We start from the raw sequence: 23,387 nt of genomic DNA on the forward strand, positions 1-23,387 counted from the left end.
GATCTCAGTGTTTGAGTTCCTATAAATACTGTTGAGGGGGTGTGGTGTATAGCCTCCAATGTTCTGGGCAGAGAGGAAGTTCCCAGGCTAGTGTGCCTTTTCTTCTTTTGTTCCTTAATTACTTGAGGGATATCTTGAGTGATTTCTTGAGTGATATCCTGAGTACCACTTAGGTGGGTCATTAGGTGTGGATTAGTTGCTAAAGTCTTTGTGTCTTGACCTCTTGAACTTTGTGAAGAGTTTTTCTGAGAAGATGGCTGTACTGCACTTAGTTGTGCTCTGGCTTGGCTTCGTGTATAGGGGCGAGCTGTGGTTTTGTGGCCTGTGTCAGCCAGATCTGTGTAGGGATTGCAGGGGGGTGCAGCATCCGGAGGTGCCACCATGGTTTGGCTACTGGATGGTGTCTGTAATTTATCTGTGGAGAGGGTCTGGGTTTGGGTCTGGTGTGGTTGATTGGTGATGGCGTTCTGTGTGCCTCTGGATCTGGTGTCAGTTTTTGTGGGGAGGGCTAATTTCCAGATGTCTGGCAAGCGGGATGTGTCGTCACGCTTGTTCATGTTGTGGGGGTGTTTCTCTATCTCGATGGCTTCCATGATTATTCTCTTGTGGTGATGTTCCATGTTAAAGAGCAATTTGGAATCTGCAAAATTAATTTCGTGTCCTGTTTCTTTCATGTGTTGGAAAAGAGAGGAAGTTTTTTCTTCTTTTTTGACGGCATTCTTGTGTTCTGCGATACGTGCATTTATTCGTCTGTTTGTTTGTCCAATGTACGTGGCTGGGCAAATACCCTGCCAAGTCTGCCCAGCCACGTACATTGGACAAACAAACAGACGAATAAATGCACGTATCGCAGAACACAAGAATGCCGTCAAAAAAGAAGAAAAAACTTCCTCTCTTTTCCAACACATGAAAGAAACAGGACACGAAATTAATTTTGCAGATTCCAAATTGCTCTTTAACATGGAACATCACCACAAGAGAATAATCATGGAAGCCATCGAGATAGAGAAACACCCCCACAACATGAACAAGCGTGACGACACATCCCGCTTGCCAGACATCTGGAAATTAGCCCTCCCCACAAAAACTGACACCAGATCCAGAGGCACACAGAACGCCATCACCAATCAACCACACCAGACCCAAACCCAGACCCTCTCCACAGATAAATTACAGACACCATCCAGTAGCCAAACCATGGTGGCACCTCCGGATGCTGCACCCCCCTGCAATCCCTACACAGATCTGGCTGACACAGGCCACAAAACCACAGCTCGCCCCTATACACGAAGCCAAGCCAGAGCACAACTAAGTGCAGTACAGCCATCTTCTCAGAAAAACTCTTCACAAAGTTCAAGAGGTCAAGACACAAAGACTTTAGCAACTAATCCACACCTAATGACCCACCTAAGTGGTACTCAGGATATCACTCAAGAAATCACTCAAGATATCCCTCAAGTAATTAAGGAACAAAAGAAGAAAAGGCACACTAGCCTGGGAACTTCCTCTCTGCCCAGAACATTGGAGGCTATACACCACACCCCCTCAACAGTATTTATAGGAACTCAAACACTGAGATCCTGCTCTGTTCCAGTAACAAGAAGCCGAAAGCACCAGCCTGAAGATGACGAGTGAGACCTCGTCGAAACGTCGCCTAGACACCCCAACTTTTACACGGGAAGACACCCAAGGACACCAAAACCTGCATATATATATATATATATATATATATAGAAAGCTTGCTTGAATTTGGTCCAAGGACATGACTACATGCTAGCTGTCAACAACACATTACCTATTCAAAATGCTCTGTGTATAAACAGCATCTATTCAGAGGCAGGAAACAGCTGTATTATCCACTTACTAGATGATTTCTACTGAGACAGGAAAGCAAAAGGTGAAAGAGCTGCACAAGAATTCCCCTGCTGTTTGTAGCATACCCTCCAGCATTTCTCCAATGAAAATAAGGACGTCCCATTCTATAATGATAATTTTACTATTTATACCCCACATCTCACTGGGTTGTCCCAGCCACTCTGGGCAGCTTCCAACATAAATAAAAACATAATGAAACATTAAAAAACACCATTTCCCTATACAGCAGGGATGTCCAACTCCCAAGAGATTGCAATCTACTCCTGGAATAAAAAAACTGGCAGTGATTACCCATTTTGGGGGGGGGGGATCCAAAGTTGTTGAGTTTTTTAAAAAAGGGGAAGGGGGAGCAACATAGTTCTCCTGCTTTGGGGGGGACACTCCATAAATCGCTCACAAACCAATAGACGCTCCGCAGCTCTCACCTATGACACAGCTTCATCCCCACTGGGGCCGTCGCAGGGAAGCAGGGGACGGATGCCAAGAACAGTCTAAGGACAGCTGATGCCATGGGTAGACCGGCACTGTTGGGGATCCAAGAAGCCTCCTAATGGAGTGAACTTGCAGCAGCCTGCTGGCAGGGACTTCCTCAACACCACTGTACCAGGGTGCCAGTGGCCTAGCAACGACCGACTCACGCCAGGTCAGGACGGCATGCACACGGATGCTCTTTTATCACTGTGGAGAAAAATGAGCCAGCGATACACCGCGATCTATCACAATCACCTGGGGGTCAACCTGTTGATTGTGGTCAACTGGTTGGACATCCCTGCTATACAGGATTGCCTTCAGACGGCTTGGGGGGGGTAAGATAACGCCATACCCTCCAACATTTTTTCAATGAAAATAGGGACATCCTAAGGAAAAGTGGGACATTCTGGAATCAAATCAGAAATCGGGGCAGCTTCTCTAAATCAGGGACGTCCTTGGAAAATAGGGACACTTGGAGGGTCTGTTGTACCTTGGGTTACATCAGCTTCAGGTTACATACGCTTCAGGTTACAGACTCCGCTAACCCAGAAATATTACCTCGGGTTGAGAACTTTGCTTCAGGATGAGAACAGAACTAGTGCTCTGGCAGCGTGGCAGCAACAGGAGGCCCCATTAGCTAAAGTGGTGCTTCAGGTTAAGAACAGTTTCAGGTTAAGAACGGACCTCTGGAACGAATTAAGTACTTAACCCGAGGTACCACTGTATATGCTTCTTTCTGCAACAAGAAGCAAAAACGCAGAGGAGAGAACTGCAGGGGGTCTCTCTACCACATGTAGAGACTCCCTAGGTTTTGCAGGGAAAATGGGGGTGTCAAAACAACCTCCTGCCTCACAGTCAAAACCATCCAAGGCTGACGGCTGGATATGCAAGCCGCCCTCATGCTGCCAGGAAGGGAACCATGGCAGCGGAGAGATGCACAGGCAGAAGCTGTCAGCCAGCTGGCACTGGGAGCTAGGCTGAAGGAAAGCAATGAAGCAGACAAGCACTTGCTTCCCTCTAGCTTGGGGCCTAATGGGGAAGAAAGGACCTGGCTGTGGAAAATAAACGGCTTCCTATCTTGCAAGCCTAAATTCCCACCCAAACAGACCCTTTAAGTCAGTGTTTATCCATGTTTCCAGACCTGGAACCCAACTGTAATTCAAACATACATTTGGGGGCCCATTTCTCTCTCTCTCTCTCTCTCTCTCTCTCTCTCTCTCTCTCTCTCTCTCTCTCTCTGTGTGTGTGTGTGTACCATATATTTGAATGGTGGTAGTGCTGCTGTTTTGACCCATCTTAGCTCAGGCCACAACCCTGTACTGGCTCGCAACACACCTGCCGGAGACTAATGCTTTAAGCTGTGAAATGAGGCCTGCCATTTTAGAGTTTAAAGGTTCATGGGGGTGCGGTGAGGTGCACTGGGGGTGGGGAAATTGGTCATGGAGGGCATGCTTGAAGATTCACATTCAGAACAACCTGTCAATAATGATGTCAGTTGATTGGCAAGATGCGAGTGGTGATGTGGTCTAAACCACTGAGCCTCTTGGGCTTGCTGATTGGAAGGTCAGCAGTTCGAATGTGCATGACGGAGTCCGCTCCCGTTGCTCTGTCCCAGCTTCTGCCAACATAGCAGTTTGAAAGCATACTAGTACAAGTAGATAAATGGGTACTGCTGCGGCTGGAAGGCAAACAGCGTTTCTGTGTGCTCTGGCACTCGTCACGGTGTCCCTTTGTGCCAGAAATGGTGTAGTCATGCTGGCCATATGACCCTGAAAACTCTGTGGACAAATGCTGACTCCCTTGGCCTGAAAACCAAGATGAGCACTGCACCCCATAGTTGCTTTCGATAATAATAATAACTGTCCAGGGGTCCTTTACCTTTACCTTTTTACCAGTTGATTGGCAGGTGTGTTGCCCTGGCCACCTGACAAAGTTGGCCCCTGATCTGGCCCACTCTTACCAAAAGGTTCCTGAAAGTTTTCACAATGCTCCAAGGCCTTCAGAGGAACAAAAGAGAGCCTTTGGCTCTAAGGGATTCTGAGTAACTCACCACTCCTATTTTCTCTGCCCATTCCCATAAGCAGTGGCAAGATTAAAAAAAAAATGGCAAAAGGCTAAACACATGCTATAAGTACAGAAGAATATGAGAAAATAAGAAGAGCCTTGCTGAGTCAGGCCAAAGGTCTATTGAATCCAGCATCCCATTCTCCCCGTGGCCTCGGGGAATTCCACAAACAGGAACTGAATGCAACAGCACTCCTCCCAGAAACTGGTATTCAGAGACATCCCTGAAATCGTAGTCAGTGTTTCAGATGGAAATCAGATTAAAATATGAGGTTTCCCCCCACCCCCAACTGCTTAACCTGATCCAGGAAGCAATTTCATGGGCGTCAACTGCTCAAAAGTTCTACCAACCATGCCAATCCCGCTTTGTCAATACACCTTCTATTTTTAGCAAATATAGGCTAATATAAACATTTAGCCTTTTCAGATCTTGGTGTGGGAAAAGGCACACTGCTTGGGGAGTGTTCTCAAAGCCTTGGAAGTAATTGCTATGGTTGGCTCTTGAGCTTTCCTCCTAGATGAATGGTATTGCCATTCATAACAACCAAAAGGAACTTTAATGTAATGCATGACAATGACAGTGCGTTCTAACAAAGTACTAATGTGGTGACACACACAATAATGCCATTTATTCAAGGTCCCACCATGAGTTTCTTATTTTGGAGCACCTCAGGTAGCAAACCTCTTCGCCTTTCAGCCCTTGTTCAATTGTTTGAAAGTTGGTTGATTGAAAAATTAAAAATAAAGTAATATCTGATCAGTGAGTGCCCTCTAGTGATAAAAAATATTTAAATCCTCTGTCTATAGATTGGAAATCCCCTATGACATCTGCCTGTTTACAGTTTCTAAGCACCGCCCTTTAAATTCAAATGTGAAATCTTATCTGGATCTGACTCAGTGTAAATCTGTGTTTCTTCCTCCAGAATTAAGCATAATGCAAGCTGGGCTGAGCAATCCTATATTCATATTAACCCAGCACAGGAGATATGCCACCACTGCACTGGTAGAACGGCCGCTATATCCAATCCATGCTCAGTCCAGTGCAAGAGGAAAACACCCTAGCAGAAAATGCAGAAGCCAATCAGGAACTATACTGGCAATAATGCCCACAAGCTGCCTATGCAGGGACAGACAATGAACTCATGACAATCGGAACATAGCATGACTAGTGGCTGTTGCACGTGCTGAGGTGCTGGTGTCTGTCAGGGCTGGTTCAGCATGAAGACTCAGAGATGAATAATAAAGCTAATTATTTTATTCAAGGCAATAGAACACACACAAACCTGCGGCAGACCCTCCAAGTGTCTCTATTTTGCAGGGACAGTCCCAGATTTGCAGACGCCATCCCAATTTCTGATTTGATCCTGAAATGTCCCGCTTTTCCTTAGAATGTCCGTATTCTCATCCGAGAAATATTGGAGGGTATGGTAGGATTTTCATCAGAAAAATGTTGGAGAGTAAGAAGTTATCTGACCCCAAGCCACCTGAAGGCAGCCCTGTATAGGAAAGGTTTTTATAAAATGTTTAATATGTAATTATTATTATTGTTGTTGTTGTTGTTGTAAGCCACCCAGAGTGGCTGGGGAACCCAGTCAGATGGGTGGGATATAAATAGTAAAATTATGATTATGATTATTATCATGGAATAGGACATCCCTATTTGGAGGGATGTTGGAGGGTATGCTAGGGTATGGCTGGCCCTGGTAAAGACATTCACAGAACTAGAGTTCTGGATCTCCTACTTCCTGCTAAGCCTCCTCCCCACCCATGTGTCTTCCCAGCAGTCTTAAACTCCGCTGGAGAGGGGCCCTCTGAGCTCTCTGCTGTGTAACATGCAACACCCTCTGAGTCCTCCTCAGAGACAAGCGGGGAGGAGAGCTAAATACAGTAGGACCTGCCTGCTCCTGTGAATCTGTCTCAGCTTCAGCCCCCACCTCCTCCTCAGCTTCCTGTTCTATGTCTGCAGTGTTTTCCTTCTCTCTCTCTCACTCAAGCCTGTTTCTTGTTCAGCATCCCCCCCATTCCTCCTCTGTCTTCATTCTCCCACTACCACTCTCCCAGCTCAGAGCTCTTCTCTTCTGAGGCTTCCCTGGGGTCTTTGGGCTGGAGCTCCCCACCATTCCTCACCATTCAGCCAGTCCCTGACAGTGTCCTCATCACCCTGAGTTCATAGGCTCTTTCTCTATGGACAACATATGAGCATTATCATCAGTTGAGTCCATGGTGAGTTGCCACTAGTGGTGTATCGTGGGTTGCCAGGGCCATGTCTGCCCCTTTTATACCATTTTTGTATTTTCTGGTTGTGTTCTTGGCCCTTCCTTCCTATTATAAGCTTGTCCAGGATATTGTGGCCATTCAGCCAACAGCACTATCTTCTCTCAAAGCATAATTATAGTTATGAGTTGCTCTGCAAATTACTTCCTTCCTGTCAACATTGAACGTGAGCTTTCAGAGTAGCTTTTATTGTTGTCTAATCCAAGAATGGGGAATGTGTGGCCCTCCAGCTCCTAAACTGTGACACTCCTTTCTTCACATGGCAACTATATTTTCTGTGCTCTATGATTTTACACACTGCTGCAGAAACTGTCAGTTTCAATTCGAACTGTAAAGGCTTTCACTTCCAGCCATTTTTGAAATTATGTTAATAAGGCAGATGTTTCTGTTTGTTTACTTCGCCTTGTAATTAGAAGAGAACGCTTTAAAAGTATGTGTCAAGACAACATTTTTTTCTGTTGGTATAAACTATATGCTCTGTGTTCAGGGGTTTGCTGTGCGGTTGTTTTTGTTTTTTTGGTCTGGTTAACCCACATATAGCAATTGAAAGGACCCAGGAAAGAGGAAATCTCCAATTAACATCAATGCAAACCTTAATGCATGCTAATTTCAAGGGCAGCTCATTTAAACCACAGTCAGCTGATTTCTGTATTTCTACAGGATTAACTCTTCAACATCTGGCACCGAGGCTTCCAGCAATCTCCAATGCTGGCAACAATCCCAGATATGTGGAATGAAAATGAAGCATCGATGTGGTATACGCATGCGTGTGCACACAGACAAGCATGCCAGCCAAAATAAGTGATCCCACAAACCGTCCTACACAAAGCAGCCTGGAACTAATAGATTCTATGCCAGGCTTCCTCAGCCTCAGCCCTCCAGATGTTTTGGCCTACAACTCCCATGATCCCTAGCTAGCAGGACCAGTGGTCAGGGATGATGGGAATTGTAGTCTCAAAACATCTGGAGGGTCGAGTTGAGGAAGCCTGTTCCATGCAAATGCTGACAAGTCAAAATTGACTTTCTTGTGACTTTAAAATATCTAACATTTCAGGAAAATATTAGATTTTGGAAGCTTCCCCATGGCAAGCTCAGTATGTGCATCTTGTTCTTAGAATGTGAATGAGAAAATCAGCAGCAGGCAATTTTGTTTTATCCTTTAACTCAGTAGTTCCCAATTAGCTAAATACTGAGGACCCCCTATTTTTCAAAAGCCAATCCACAGACCCTCTACCTTTGAAAATTTTGATAACTCTATGGTGGTTACCTATACAAAGCAATATTTTTTTTAAACAAAATGTGGGGTAGCCCCTAATAAGCAAAGGATTTTAGGCATACTTAAAAACAGACTAGGGCTGAGTGATATATCATGATGTTGGAAAACAGATATCAGCAGCTAAACATTGCAATATTCCGCTATATCACGATGTCTTAAATTTGAGATCAGGTGTGGGGATGAGGGAAGAAGTATCCTTAGAGATCGAAGGTAGTGCCATCGTGTCTTGAAGTGAGGGCGATCAGCTCTGTTTTCCCTCAGCTTGATGGAAGGCAGCTCAGATCAGTAGCGTTTATCAGCTGAGATTGGAGGTGCCTTGAATTTGGCTGCCCTGCTCTACCTCACGCAAGGAGCAATATATTGCCGCATATTGCCAGGTCAAAATTGTTATCACAGTGTGATTTAAAAAGCGAGTTTGGTCAATATATTGAAAAAATTGCACAGCGCTAAAACAAGACCATTGAATTTGTGATGTTACCATGCAAAAATGACCAAAAAATTAGTTGGGGGGAGGCAAGGGATGGGGCTGCAGACCCCCTGGGTGTGTTCCCCGGACCCCTAATTGGAAACCACTGCTTTAACTAACAGCCAGGTCCTACTTATATTTCCTTGAACGTGCAGCTGTGCTCACTGAGACTTATTCATAGTAAATATGCTTAGGATTTCATCATGTGTGAATGAAGAGAGCTGGGGATAAGAACACAAGAACCGCCTGCTGGAACAGGCCAGTAGCCCATCTAATCTAGCATGCTGTTCTCACAGGGGCCAACCAGATACATTTCACTCATCTCAAGGAGACACATGGCCAGTTCCCTAACTGGAACCACATTTTTCAGCTGCGATGTTATGGGGCCCATCATCAGACCCAAGGTCCTGAAAAGTTGTTGGACTCCAACTCCCATCAGCCCCAGGCAGTACGACCGATGGTCAGGGATGTCAGGACTTCTTTTCCAACAAAATCTGGAGGGCCAAAGCTTTCCCAACGCTGTTTCATATTGCATTTTAATTGTTATATGTGTTTTGCAGGCTGCCCAGAGAACTTATGTTATGGGGCGGTTATGTAGATCCAGTTGAGAACAAGAAATAAATCAAAATGGCTCAAAGTTGCATTGCCCAAACTTGTGTTGCCCAGGCGTTTCTGGCAGCACAGAGAGTGGGCATGTTGCAGGGCAGATCTTCATGAAGCCAAGGGCAGCCTGTGTATGTAGGAAATATCATGCTCAGTATTTCTCTGATCAGTTTGAGGTTATTATTGAATGTTCTCTACTGCATCCTGTAACAATAAAACCCAGACTGTTTTATTGCCTGTGAGTTGGATCAGAGGGGAGATACCGCTGCTTTATGTTCGGAGCAACATCAACTTTTGCACCTTCTCTCATGAACCTTGCAAGAATAGAGGAAACTGCCCAGAGCAAGCAGGTTAACCACTCCTTGGAGGAACAGCTGGGTGCACCCAGGTGACTGTTGCTGGGCCACTCTTCACGTTATCACAGAACAAGTGGTGGGATGGATCCTGTGCCTGGGGGAGAGCAGTCTATGATGACCAGAGACAGACTCACAGAGAGTGATGAACAATAGTCAGCAGCTGGAGCAGATGGTTCCTGGACTTAGAAACATAGAAGGTGTTGTGAGGAGGTGAGAGGGAAGAGGGAATGGTACCAAATGGGTGCTCTGTCAGTACAGTGGTACCTCGGGTTAAGTACTTAATTCGTTCCGGAGGTCCGTTTTTAACCTGAAACTGTTCTTAACCTGAAGCACTACTTTAGCTAATGGGTCCTCCTGCTGCCGCCGCGCCGCCAGAGCACGATTTCTGTTCTCATCTTGAAGCAAAGTTCTTAACCTGAAGCACTATTTCTGGGTTAGCGGAGTCTGTAACCTGAAGCGTATGTAACCTGAAGCGTATGTGTAAAGGGAATTGGGGTTGCTCGTGCGTAAGTGGCCGCTGCTCTAGGCAACGTTGTCTGGCTAAACCTTTCCCTGGCTGCACAGCCCTTTCTCCGTGGCTGTGTCAGTCACTGGCAGAATCCGTCAGTGGGCGTTTCCTGAACTTATTCCAGCATAAAAGCTCTTTGACACCAAGTCTCCACCTAGCCTCCCTGCGCGGAAGTTTTCTGCGCAGAGTGGGCGTGGCCAGCAGAGGTCCTGGGCTCTCCCCGCTGGTCTCTGTGGAAGAGTCTTGGAGCCATCTCTCCGAAGTCCTTCCCTGCTCCCCTTTCTTCCTGGTGTCACGCTGAATTCCTTCCTCAGAGGAAGTGTTCTCTCTCTCCCTGCTGGGCCCTTCTCCTGCATCGCTAGGGAGCCTTACCTCCACTCTGGGCTCCGATGGCAGTTCCCTGACAGTATGTAACCCGAGGTACCACTGTACCACTATTGGGGCTTGGGGAGAAACCAGAGAAACTGTGATTATAGTCCTCCTCCCCCCGCCCCCATTGGGGTTGTGTGCAAAGTGGTTGTCTGTTTTGCGCATTCAAGCTGTTTTGCGCATTTTGCGCATTCAAGCTGTGAGCAGAGGCAGATATAGGGGAGAGCGACCAGTTAGCCTGCACTGGGCACAGAGCCAAAAGGGTCTCGCAGGGACCCTTGTTGTTTGCCAGCAACAATGGCAAACAAAGCAAGAGGCAGGGAAGGGGGAGTGAACTGAATTTTGGTGTTGCACCAAATTTTAAAGCCCAAAGTTGTCCACTGCTGTGAGATGCTTACCTGTATTTATCCAGTTGTGACATTGGTTAGAGTGTCCTTTGCCAACAGAGGGAGCCTGTTGGGAGCAAATGTTACAGCAATATGGTCAAACAAGATGTAGTCTTGCTGTACGTAGGAGAATGGAGAAAGGGAGTGAGACATGAGAACAACAGTTATATATTCCAGCATGTTTGCCTTTTCCCTTGCTTAATTGTATGGGGTGGCCTATCCTAGAACCCCCAGTTGCTTGAACTTAGTTTTGTATTGGGTATTTCACACACAACAATCCCTTCATGTGCAAAGTGACCTTTCTCACTTTTCCCCATCACCAAATCCCCCCGCTCCCTGCACAAATTCTAAGTGTGCACAGCACCAGGCCACAAAGATATAGTCCACGTGTTACATGCCCCATCATCTGAGCTGTGGTCTCCCCACCCCTGCCATCATCTGCAATGTGGAGATAGTGCTGCTGGCCAGCCTTACAAAGCTGTTGTAAGGATTATGGAGATACCACGTATGAAGATTTTCACAAAAGGGATTTTTCACATTTATTTATTTTAATAGCTTTTCTCCAAGAAAGGTTCTCAAAGCGCATGGCTACAAATAAGACAGTCCCTGTCCCTGCTTACAGGACACAAAAGGAAAACAGATTGGGAGGGAGGAGGAAATAAACAAACTCAGGTATAAGTTCTTACCTACTAAAATCCTAGTGATGTCCAACCTTAGTCATACTCAGAGACCCACTGTTGGCTATCACTCGCATTGAGCTGCGGAGGCAGGCGTGAGGGTTATTCAAAAGGCACATGGGGAAATACTGCAAGGGCAAGAAAACTCGCAGTACGCTCCATCCCCTCCTCTCTTATTCAGACCCCTCCTTCCTCCCCGCGTCCCCCGTCTCGCGGCAAGTGGCGCGGATCAGCGTTCCTCGCGCGTCTCTGCTTCCCGCGGAGCAGCAGCAGCGCAGCAGCGGAGGCTCCATCGCATCCTCGCAGGCGGAGCTCCGAAGGCGGCGGCGGCGGAGGAGGGAGGGAGGGAGCGAGGGAGGCAGGAGCCCCGCAAGCGAGGCCGGTGGCGGCGGAGATGGGCAGTCGCTGTCCTCTTCCACCTTCAGCTTAGGAGCCACAACATGCTGGGGGTTGCGCAGCCCAAGGCACCTGCCAGCTGCCTCCTCCCGGCCGTGGGCAGAGGCTCTGCGCGGGGGTTGCCGGGCGCCATGGAGAGGCCGCCGCAGCCGCCACTGCTGCTGCTGCCGCCCGTAACCTGATCTGCCCCCCGCACGACACACTCACACACACACCAATACCCGTTTGGTGCTACATCATCGAAAGCCCGCGGAGCCCCCGAAAGCCCAAACGGTGAGTGATCGGCACCCCCTCCCCCTCTTCGCCCACCCCAGATGTTTTTGTCTGCGGCGAGGGGACTGATCGATTGATGCACGTTTTGCGATGGGGCGGGGGGTGGGAATGGAAGGGTCGCCGGGAGGGGCAGGCAGCTCACCGCTGTGGCTGGAGGAGAGCGTCCGAGGCTTTCCAAGGATGGCTGTTCCCCATCAGGGTGTTTTCTGGGGAGCGGCGCTGCATCCCAGCGGCAGGGAGACGAGGCGGAGGCTTGTCCAGAACCGGGGAAACCGCGGAGAGGTCGGTCTCACGGGACCCGGAGGAAAAGCAAGCTTGCGTTAGAAAGAGGCGCTTTGGGATCCTGATCCCCTCTGTCGTCCCCGCACCTACCCGCCCTCCCCTTTCTCCGGTGGGACTTCAGGGCTGCTAGATAGACAGCAGGGCAGGTGCGAGGGGGCTGGGGAGACGGAAGGAAGGGGGACCTCTTCAGCGCCCCCCTCTCCCATCTCATTATATGGGGGAGGCTAACCTTAATCATCCACGTTGCCCAGGGCGGAGGGAGAAGCGTTTGGGGCGGCGGAGCTTCGGTTGGGATCCCGCCCATTCACACACACACACCGCCGCTAGGTTCCCCTCCCCTTGATCCCCCGTTACTCAGGACGACTTTGCAACTTCTCGCAAAACTCCGCACTCTTTCTCCTTTCAGTCACTGGGGCAAGAGCCACGGTGCATAGAAGCCAACTCCTAGGGGCCGAGGTCCCTTCGGCCCCCTCAATAAAATATTTGACACACACACCCAAGCATTGCCATTCAAATAGTGTGCCTCTCTGCACCATGTCTTGTGATCGATTATGCGGGGTGCCCCCCCAATATTTTATTCAAGTTGGCACCCCTGCCACGGTGCGGGGAGTCTCCCCGGATGGATCTTGCCCGGGTGCTATGGGGGGGGGGGTGGAGAAAGGTTGTGGGTTCCGCTGCTTCCCACTGCGCCCCCCCCCCCAGGCCATGGAGACGCAGATGCCGGCTAATCCCTCGATGGCAGCAGATTAAATCCCGGCGAGGTTATTTTTACGATTGATCCTCCTGATTTCGCTGCTTCTGTTTTTGCTTTCGTTCCCTCGCAGATCCTGCAGGAAGCCAGGCATGGTGGATCCGGTGGCGGATGCGGGCGAGGAGAAAGACGCAGAGCCCGCGAGCGCAGCAGCAGCAGCAGCAGCAGGTGGAGACGAGGCCTCGGCGGCGGCGGCCCCGGCAGCAACAGCAGCAGCAGCAGCAGCCAGTTCCTCCTCCTCGGCGGCGGATGGTGCCTCTCCGGCGTCCGCCTCGGGCGCGGCGGCGGAAGCGGCGGCTCCTCCTGGCGGAGAGGCGGGGCAGCTGCGCGAGGAATCGCCGATGCTTCACCTGGACCTGTACAACTTCGACTGCGCCGAGGCCGAGGGCAGCCGCTATGTGCTCACCAGCCCGCGCTCGCTGGAGGCGTGCGCCCGCTGCGCCGTCAAGCCGGTGGAGCTGCTGCCGCGCTCGCTGGGCGAGCTGGTCAAAGAGGCGCCCGGGCGCTCCATGCGCGTGGCCGCCGGCCTCTACGAGGTCTACGAGATGGACCGGCAGAGGAAGCTGCAGCAGTGCCGGGAGGAAAGGGAAAGGATTATCCGCGAGGAGAAGAGGAGGCTCTTCACGCCGCTCCTCACCGCCAGCCTGCCTTCCTCGCCGGCGCCCAGGATCGCCTTCAAAAGCACCAGCGGCAGCTGCACCCCAGTAGGGCAGACCAGGACCGGCTGCTTGCCTCCTCCTGCTGCTTCTTCTGCTGCTGCTTCTACTGCTCCCACGGGCGCCAGGACCAAGAAGAGCCACTCCTTGGACTCCTTGCAGAAGAGGAGGGATGGCCTCTCCACCAAAACCTCCTCCGACTCCGGGGCCTCCTCCTCCTACAGCGGAGACAGTTTCCGGGACAAGTGGCCCAAGGAGCTGCCCAGGACTAAGACGGTGGCAACCATGACAGCCCTAGTAGGCCGCAGCTTCAGCTTGGGCGACCTGAGCCACTCGCCCCAGACGGCCAAGAAGGTAGAGAGGATCGTCAAGGAGGTGAAGAGGAAGAAGGGCCTCAAGGAGGTGTCGGAGAGGGACCGGAAGATCGCGGCGCTGATGATCGCCAAGCAGCAGGAGGAGAGCATCTTGAAGGAGCAGAGGTACAGTGCCCACCTGCAGTGGGACATCCAGCGGAGGCAGGCGGAGCAGAGGAGGGAGCGGGAGGAGAGGCAGAAGCAGAGGGCCCTGCTGCAGTGCCACCAGCTGTGGGAGTCGCGGCTGGAGAGGCGGCGCAGCAAGGTGAGCCAGGAGGAGCAGGCGGCCGCCCTGCTGAAGCAGAAGCAGAGCTGGCAGCAGGAGGAGAAGTGGCGGGAGCACCTGGAGAAGCAGGAGAAGATGAGGCGGGAGAGGCAGGAGAAGGCCCTCCTGGATGACAAGAAGAAGAAGCGCCACCAAGAGCACAACCTGAAGGCTCAGGAGGAGGTCAAGAAAGAGGCCATGGAGCGAGAGGTCCAGCTGCTGCAAGAGAAGCTGTCCTTGGCCGCCCAGAAGAAGCTGAAGAAGGAGCAGCTGCTGCAGAGGGAGAAGCGGCTGCTCAACCAGGCCGAGAAGCGGAAGCACGAGATCATCCTCAAGGAGAAGGCCAAGCAGGAGGCCGAGGAGAAGGCGGTGCTGAGGGCTTCTGTGGAAGGGAGCCTCAACAAGGCCCAGGAGAAGTACGAGCAGCTGGTGGAGAAGAGGAACCAGGAGCTGAGGGAGAGAGCCAAGCGGGAGGAGATGCAGATCCAGAGGGCCAAGAGGGCAGCGGAGAGGAGGGACCGGGAGCAGAAGGAGTACTTGAAGGCCTTGGCCAGGGCTTCTGAGCGGAAGCAGCAGCATGCGGCTCAGGTGGCCGAGGAGGTGGTGCAGCAAAAGGCCCAGAAGGTGGTGCAGAGCCGGCTGGAGAAGGAGAAGGTGCAGAAAGTGAACAAGAGGAAGGTGGAAGAGAACGAAGACATCCGTCGCAGGGAGATCTTGCAGTCCATTGAGAAGAAGCTGGAGCGGAGCGAACAGATCTGTAAGGAGAAAAAAAATGTCTTGGAAAACGCCCGGTCTGTTGCTCGGGCGTCGTTCCATGTCCGGGAAAAAGTCCGGGAAGAGATGAACATACGTACCTTTGACAGGATGGCCTTTGAGGCGGAATTGCAGGCCAGCCTGGTTAAGAAATAAACAGTCTTTTTTTCTATTTCAGTTAAGTGGCAAAACCTTTTTTTTAAACCTTATTTATTGTTTCAGGGGAGCACAGAAACTTTGGCAGCTACTTCACAGAACTTTTTCAAACTGCATTTGTTCAGACACCTGTTTCTGCCATTCCTGCAGAGGAAAAGGTATATCTTATCCTTCACTGAAGAAAATGTTGTTTACAAGGCTCAAAACAGGGACAAATAAATTTTCTACAACCTAGTGCTGCAGTAAAAGCTCCTCAGAAAATCACAGGCCATTTCAATTCCTCCTGAAGAAATTACCAAACAAGCAGGCTACTTCCTTTTTTTATACACCTCACACTTAATTTGGACGCCATTCGCTTTGGATCAGGCTGCAGCATTTGCATGCTGGGACTTGCGCTCCCTTTAATATATAAAGACGAGTGTATTTTACAGTGTTTTGGCTCATATGGTGCACTTTATCCATGCTCTTGGAATGGAAACACTGGAGCTTGTAATGGACATTTCTAGACAAAAAAAAATGCAAGTAAAATTCTGATTAGGCCTGATCCAGGGCATTAAGCAATATGCAGAAACTCTGGTGCAAATAAAACTATAAACATATGGGAGGTGTTTTAAAGCTCCTTTCATTAACCTTTTGCTGAGAGTTATTGGGTGGCATCCAGCTGTGTCCATTGCTGAAGGAAGGGATCCTCAGTGGAACAGGAAAGGGAGGCAATTTTCAGCAGTTCCCCCCAACTCATGCAGCCTCCCATGGTTCCTCTAGAGCTGAAGCTGTAGTAGGAATCACAAAAAATGCTTGCCCCCCTCATTCTGCTGCTGAATGCCTTCCATCAATGGGTAGACACCAATGGATGCCCACCCACAAGAAACGTAGTAGAAAGAACAGGCAAATGTTGCAAATATTGACCTGTAGGAATAATTGCACCAAAAGTGTTTAAAACCACCTTGAAACTCGGTTATCTTGTTGCATTCCAGGTACCGTATTTTTTGCTCTATAAGACTCACTTTTTCCCTCCTAAAAAGTAAGGGGAAATGTGTGTGTGTCTTATGGAGCGAATCCAGGCTGCGCAGCTATCCCAGAAGCCAAAACAAGAAAAGAAGAAAAGAAAGTGAAAGCAGCAATCCCTCTTGCTGTTCTGGCTTCTGAGATTTAGAATATTTCTTTTCTTGTTTTCCTCCTCCAAAAATTAGGTGCGTCTTGTGGTCTGGTGCGTTTTATAGAGCGAAAAATACGGTATGTTCCTGTAGTACCATACCTAGATTATTGGATAAAACCCGTTTAGACCAATATGCCCAATATAAGAAGAAAGTATCGTGCCTGATCAGAGAGCTGTATGCTGAAAGTAACATCTCCACTTATCCAAAACATTAATAGCAGCTAAATGTATACACAAGTGGAACTAGCTGCAGGCGAAAGCTTATGAACCACCTACATATTGGATGGTAATTTAATTCCTTCACAGCATGAAATAAGGTCTAGTCAAATTATTTCAGTTGTTTGTCAAGTGAGGCTAATAATGGTGTATGGAGACATATCTTGTAACCAAATGAGTTTTGTAATATCTCTGCTCAGCATGGGATCATATCAGCCTGGATAGCTCAGTTGGTTAGAGTGTGGTGCTGATTATGCCAAGGTTGCAGGTTCAATCTCCTTATGGGACAGCTCCTGAATTGCAGGGGGCTGGACTAGATCAGTGGTGGCCAAACTGGCCCTCCAGCTGTTTTGGGACTACAGTTCCCATCACCCCTGACCACTGGCCTTGTTAGCTAAGGATGATGGGGGCTGTAGTCCTAAAACAGCTGGAGGGCCAAGTTTGGCCACACCTGGACTAGATGATCCTCAGGGTCCCTTCCAAGTCTCTGATTCTAAGACATTTCTACAACTTTGAACTAAACAGTTGTGCCCCTCCATTACCCTCCAAATTAGCACTGTGGGCTGGGGGGGGGGGTCAGGAGAACCCCAAGAACGGGGAGCAGGGGGAGGAAAAGGGAAATTGTTTCACCTGGCAAGCAGAAATACTTGCACCCGCAGAACCATTGTAATAGTGCAACACTAAATTCCTCTCTCTGAGTATCGTAGAACGAGTCTCTTAAGGAAGCACGATTGCCCCCCTGAAAATTGCACTATGCAGAAATAAGTTGTAATGTTCATTATTTGGTTGGTTATTAATATGGTAACAACTTAACTTAGCAAGTGAGATCTTCTGCAGTATTGGAAGGGGCTAATATAGGAATGGTAATGTCCTCAAACAGAACAGAATTGCTAAATGTTGGCGACGCATCAGGACTGGCTTTACAATTCTGTTTTTACATAAACTATACAACACCATGAGCATATATGCCAGGTAGGTTTTTTTAAAAAAATAATTTGCTTATTTATTAAAATATTTCAGAGCACCTTTCGAGGCATAATGGCCCTCACAAGGTGGTGTACAAAATTCCAGAATAAAATATCATGATATATAAAATCATCCACTTAAAAATGGAACAATGGAACAGTACAAATTAATCCAAGCACAGCAGTTAATAAAATGAGATTGAAAAAGAACGGTCTTCAGAGTTTTCTTCTTTTTTTAAAAAAAGCACAACCTGATAATGATGCAGCCACACATTTTTGGGAGGAGAGAGCTACATAGGTTTGAGGCAACCACCCAAAAAGCCCTGTTTCAGGTACCTGTCAGCCTAGTAGCACATAGGTAGCTAACCTGATGTCCTTCAGATGTTTTAGACTCCTAACTTCTGTTGGTTTCAGTCAGCATGGCCAGTGCTTAGCAATTGTGGGAGTTGTAGACTACAGCCTCTGGAGGACACCCCATTGGCTATGCATAATCTAACCTGTATCATTAAGAGGTTAGGTGGCCATGATCTGCCAGGGATTCTTTAGCTGTGGTTTCCTGGATTGCAGGGGGTCAGACCAGATGAATCCTGGGGGTTCCTTTCAGCTCTACAGTTATACAAGTCTATGATAATAACAATATAAAACCTGGGAGTAACAGAATGTGTAAACTTGTAAATGAATACAAACATAATTTATTTATTTCTTGGCTATAGGATATGGTTAAGGACAAGTAGGAGAAGCAAAAAAACTTATATGTGTAGTGATAAATATTAAAGTCCAGGCACTTTACATGACAATCCACATTGCGTTCTAAGACTACACAACAGAAATGAATTTCTGGCAAAAATAGACATTGCAGCTTTAATACCAAGCCAGCTTCTCTCCCCACTTCAACTCTGCACCTCCATCCTTCTGCTTTGTTTAAAATCCATGCTGATGAAGCGTTCGGATGGACTCGAAAGTTAGCTTGCTAATTCATGACATTTGGATTGGTCTTTGGAAATGGCAAATCAACTCTCAGCTATGCTTGCCAGTTTATCCTTCCTGTTTCTCCCATTGGTGAGTTCCTCTCTGAGAAAAGCTTTACAATCACCTTTTTAAAATGTGGAGTGGGGGGTTGGGGGTGAGGTGGGGCTGGCTATTGGGTTGTTGTTTTATTTTGATGATGTATTGTATGGTTTTATATTTTGATTTTATTCTGAGAACTGCCTTGAGACCTGCAGGTATAGAGCGGTATATCAATTCAATAATAAAAACAACAATAATATTTATTTTGCATGCAGATAATTGGCAAATAGATAATCTCTGCTGTGAAATAAGTGGCAGTGCTACACCCTTGCCTGTTCCTGCTCTTCTGTGCCACTGATGCAGTCTTAGTGGCACACCTGAGGTCAAACTGCACACTATAGGCAGCACATGACATCTTCTCTGACTTAAATTTAAAGCAGCAGCAGCAGGAGGAGGAGGCTGCAGTCTTGAGTGGAGGATCAGCAGGAAGGAGAGCAACGGTTTGTCTCCTGTTCCCCGCCCCCCCTTGGGATATTTTCCTACTCAAGATTGCTCCCCAATTGCTTTTCCTCTGGGGGGAAGGCACAGTGGGAAGAGAGATACCGGTAAGTGCCTGTATCTTTCCCTGCAGAGTGAAAAGTAGGTTGTGTGCATGGGAGGGTAATCACCACTAGCACCCCAGCCAGCCCTCTGCTGAAACTTGCAGCCAGTTTTGCTTCAAAACGAAAGGAATTGCTAGAGAAAAGATATCTGCAGATATGTGAGCCACACAGTTTGGCCCTTGGAAGAGCGATTTAGGATATTGACACAGAGATAATGACAGCTTCGTTCTGCATACTGGAAGGTGCATTTCACCGAGACAAAAATCAATCAGGCTCTCCCTGTGACGAGATGTTGTTAAGGCCTTTCTGTCTCACGTTCTTCGTATCATTGTATAGACTTGCTACTAATTAGTGTGCCTGTTCTTCTACCTACTACATGAGCATTTTTCTTCAGGGATTTTGCCCTGTGCATTTATCCTCCGCCACAGCAGTAAGTAGCAGTGGTCAACCTTTATGAATACAAATACTAAAGGATGCCCTGTGGATGCAGATAAGGGAAAGATGCAAGGCTCAGCACTGCAAAAACCTTCAGCATTCATTGGCCAGGCACAACTGCACAAAGCAGATGGTGAAATGGAGAGAAGGGGAGAATCTGGATGCTCCACTCGGATGCCTCCCTTGCGGGTCACACTTTATTAATAATTGATTTATCAGCAAATTTATACCCTGTCAATGACACGACTCAAAATCCACATGCTGCTCTGCATTTGAAGAAACTGCAACAACTTACGGCACCAGTCTGAACTTTTAAAGGCTGTTTTGTTAAAATTGCAAGTGGCACTCCATTTTTTTTACTTGGATCACTTGCGGGTGACTTGTTTATCAAGCGTCCATCCAGATTTGCTAGCACAAAGTTTGCAGGGAGGCATGAGCAACATCACGCCAAACAATTGTTATGCCACACTTTCCAGTCATGTTTCAGGCCGTAAATGAAACGTCCAGGGTGGGGAGGCAAGTTTGTGGCGCACAAGCACCAAATCCATTTTAACTGCATAAGCTAAATTTGCTAGTATGTAATTGAATCTCACCCGCAAAATAGCAACGATCTGGAAGTGCCCTTATCCACACTTCCTCCTGTCTTGCAGCTTTCCCCCAGGAGAAACCACTCTTTAGCTCTGTGGATTGCAGTTTGCTCTGATTTAAAGCCAAAGAGCAGGTTTTCACTGGGGGAAAAGTGAGGCAAGAGGGGAACTGCTCAGATCTGCTTTTTCTAGGCATGGGATTAATGGAAGTGTGGTGAACCCTAAATTGCTGTAACAATCATCCTGGTTACCAGGATAGCAGCTTAACAGAGGCTGGGACAGTAAGAAGCTGGTTAGAAATGGCCACCTTCCACCCAAATTTTTGTTAGTGTACGCATGCAAAATCATGTTCAAAATCACTTAGGTCTTCAGGTTTTTCCCCTATGAATTGCTAATCTAACTGGCTTTGGTACTTCCCATAGAAGTACTGCCACATATATCACAGCAGGGATAATGATGTTATCTCCTGGGGTGCTATTTGTCAATTTTCTGCGTGCAAAATAAATAAGCTTTTCTCAGAAAGGAAACTAGCCAAATAAGCTAATCAGAGAAATGGGAAGGTTAAATTAGCAAGCATAGCTGAAAGTTAATTTGCCACTTATATTTCCAATGATCCTGTACCAAACATACCAAATGTATCAAATGTACCAATCAAAATGTCGTGAATTAGCAAGCAAACTTTTCAGTCCATCCGAAGCTTCGTCAGCATGGATGATTCTTCTTCTTCTTCTTCTTTCTTCCTTTTTGAATTTGATATCCCACTTTATCACTACCCGAAGGAGTCTCAAAGCAGCTAACAATATCCTTTCCCTTCCTCCCCCACAACAAACACTCTGTGAGGTGAGTGAGGCTGAGGGACTTCAAAGTGTGACTGGCCCAAGGTCACCCAGCAGCTGCATGTGGAGGAGCGGAGACGTGAACCCGGTTCCCCAGATTGCGAATCTACCGCTCTTAACCACTACACCACACTAAACAAAGAAGGAGGATGGAAGTACAGGGTTGGGGTGGGGAGAGAAGCTGTCTTGGGATTGAAACCGCAATGTCCACGTTCGCCAGAAATTCATTATGACCATAGAAGTACTTCTATGTAAATGTGCAGTACACTGGGGAAGAAAGTTGCCTACAGACTGGGACACTGAGCTAAATAGAGGCCAGAATCAGCGGCGTAGCTAGCCATTCAGGTGCCTGGGGCAGTGCACGAGCCCTGCAGCTGGGGACAGAGCAAGCCAAGGCAGGGCACACTGCATGGAGCCTCTTCGCAACCTCCCCCTCAGCTCCTCGAAAAAGCAGCGCGGAGCTTGCAGCCAATCCGCCCGCTGCCTCCCCCTCAGGAGAGACGTGTGCTCCCCACCTCACCTGCTACCAGTGGCATGGAAGGGGGGAGTGGGAGTTATTTTTAAAAAATAAAAAGTGTAGTGAGCCCAATTAAAAATATATATATTTTGAAAACACATATTTTTGCCATTTTGTCACCCCCCTCAGTGATTACACCTGGGACAAACCACATCCACCGCACCTCCCTTCCTATGCCACTGGCCAGAACCTGAATTTCCAGGGAATGTTCTTTCAGAGCAGCTCTTTTAGGGGAGCAGCGGAGGGCTCAATTAGTTGATGTGGTTGAAGGGAGATGGGCTGGAAGACCAACAGAAACATGACAAATGAAAGTTTCACTCTCTCACCGCCAAAGGAACACAAGTGAATAGCAGAGAACCTGTAGAAGCGACGCTGACACAAAACCCCACATATATTAAGTAAAATAGAGACATTGCCACCCCACCCCCACTCACCTTTCCCTCCCTCCACCTCTTTCCCTCTTTTCTTCCTAATGTCTCAACAAATGAAATTGATCTGTTAAAAATGTTACTTGGAGAAAGAGAGAGGGAGAGAGATTGCACATACTTTTGTAAACCAAGAATATCTTTAATAAAAATACATTTAAAAAACAAAACAAATGAAAGTTTCAAAAAAACCCTGGGTTAGCCTCAATCCTGATCCTTTTTGCTCCATTTCACTCCAATTACATTCATTTAGCAGCGCATAGCCTCTGAAAAGAGGGAAAGGACCGCTTTTCCAAACGTTAACTGCATGCATCAGCTATATTTGGATGTCACACAAAAATACTGCTGGGTGCTGATGCTCCTATGTCTTCTTCACACAGCGTAAATGTCTGTGCCATATGGCTCCATGCACTCACAATCGAAATGCCCCACTTAGGCTGCAGTATCCTCCAGACTGTTGATAGAAGAGATCGTGGCAATTTCTGAAAGGGTTAATAATGTAACCCTTTCTGAAGATCTCACGGTAGCAGACTTTACTGGCGGGTTACTGGGAATGGGTGGGTGGAAATCTGGAAACCCGCCATACCCGAGCCGTGCAGCAAAGATATGGAAAATATTGCCTAATGCAGCAGTTTAATTACAAAGAGTTTATCTCTTGATCCTGAGTTTAAGGATTTGCCTCTGGCAGATAACACAGCCAGCACGTGGGAGATGCTCAAGAGGCTAAACTCTCGCCATCAGGGAGGGGGCTTCGTCCTGCGGTCTCTGGCTTCATCACGGCTTCTGGAAGCAGTTCGTGCTTCAAGAGAAGCTTTCTCTGGATATGCAGAGGGTGGGGTGGGTGAATGGGGTTGTAGCCTCTTACCTTCCGCGTCCTCCATTGACGTGATACCTAGAAAGCACACACCATTCCACACACGTATCTCCATCACTGTTTTGGGCCAAGTGTATTGGGCAGTGTGTGCCAAGAAATAATACTTCATGGCGGGGTTGGGGGGTGGGAGGAGCTTTTAATAGTGCAGGAGGTTATTAACTGAGCAGTAGGTCTGGCTCAAAGGAGGAAGTAAGGCTTCCCAATAGGAGGGAAAACAGAGCAAAGGTTAAGTGGCTATTTCCAGCTAGCAGGAGAAAGTGAGACATTTAGGACGTAACCCTATTAGGGATGTCAGAGAATTCTGATGAATATGGAGATGGGAACAGAAATTCCTGATGTTCACTTATTTGTCCCATAACCAAAATGGTAATCGATCCAGCCAAAAATCTATATATTGATATTTGCTGCTGTTGTTATTTTCATCTCCGCAAATGATATTGTTGGGGAGCGGGGGGCTGTATGCCTGAGTCCCCTTCTAATTCCTGGACCTAGCAAGGATTAAATTACTGGAAGAGTCAGAGCAGCTTCTTGGTGAGGGAATGGCCCCCTCACTATG

At 47.9% G+C, this 23,387-nt stretch overlaps 1 protein-coding gene and 1 long non-coding RNA gene across 3 annotated transcripts in view; one reads left to right on the top strand and one right to left on the bottom strand.

Annotated features, from left to right (window-relative positions):
* LOC309358113 overlaps positions 1-11,522 on the bottom strand; it is a 124,092-nt gene extending 112,570 nt beyond the window's left edge. The window contains exons 1-3 of one of the 2 annotated variants that reach the window (XR_014163341.1): positions 11,335-11,522; positions 10,661-10,715; positions 9,316-9,479 (exon numbers count right to left, since the gene is read on the bottom strand). This is a non-coding gene — a long non-coding RNA (uncharacterized lncRNA). Of the gene's footprint in view, positions 1-7,842; positions 9,480-10,660; positions 10,716-11,334 lie in introns of those variants that run through there. The other variant, XR_014163342.1, reaches the window with a different exon arrangement.
* A 163-nt stretch (positions 11,523-11,685) lies between these two features.
* On the top strand, positions 11,686-15,839 carry CCDC177 (coiled-coil domain containing 177). The gene is made up of 2 exons (XM_081890167.1): positions 11,686-11,994; positions 13,101-15,839. The coding sequence occupies exon 2, from the start codon at positions 13,120-13,122 to the stop codon at positions 15,208-15,210; it is 2,091 nt and encodes a 696-aa protein (XP_081746293.1). The 5' UTR covers positions 11,686-11,994; positions 13,101-13,119; the 3' UTR covers positions 15,211-15,839.
* Positions 15,840-23,387: the final 7,548 nt, after the last annotated feature.

This window comes from Podarcis melisellensis, assembly GCF_964234715.1.
Source record: "Podarcis melisellensis genome assembly, chromosome: 1".
Classification (NCBI taxonomy): Eukaryota; Metazoa; Chordata; class Lepidosauria; order Squamata; family Lacertidae; genus Podarcis; species Podarcis melisellensis.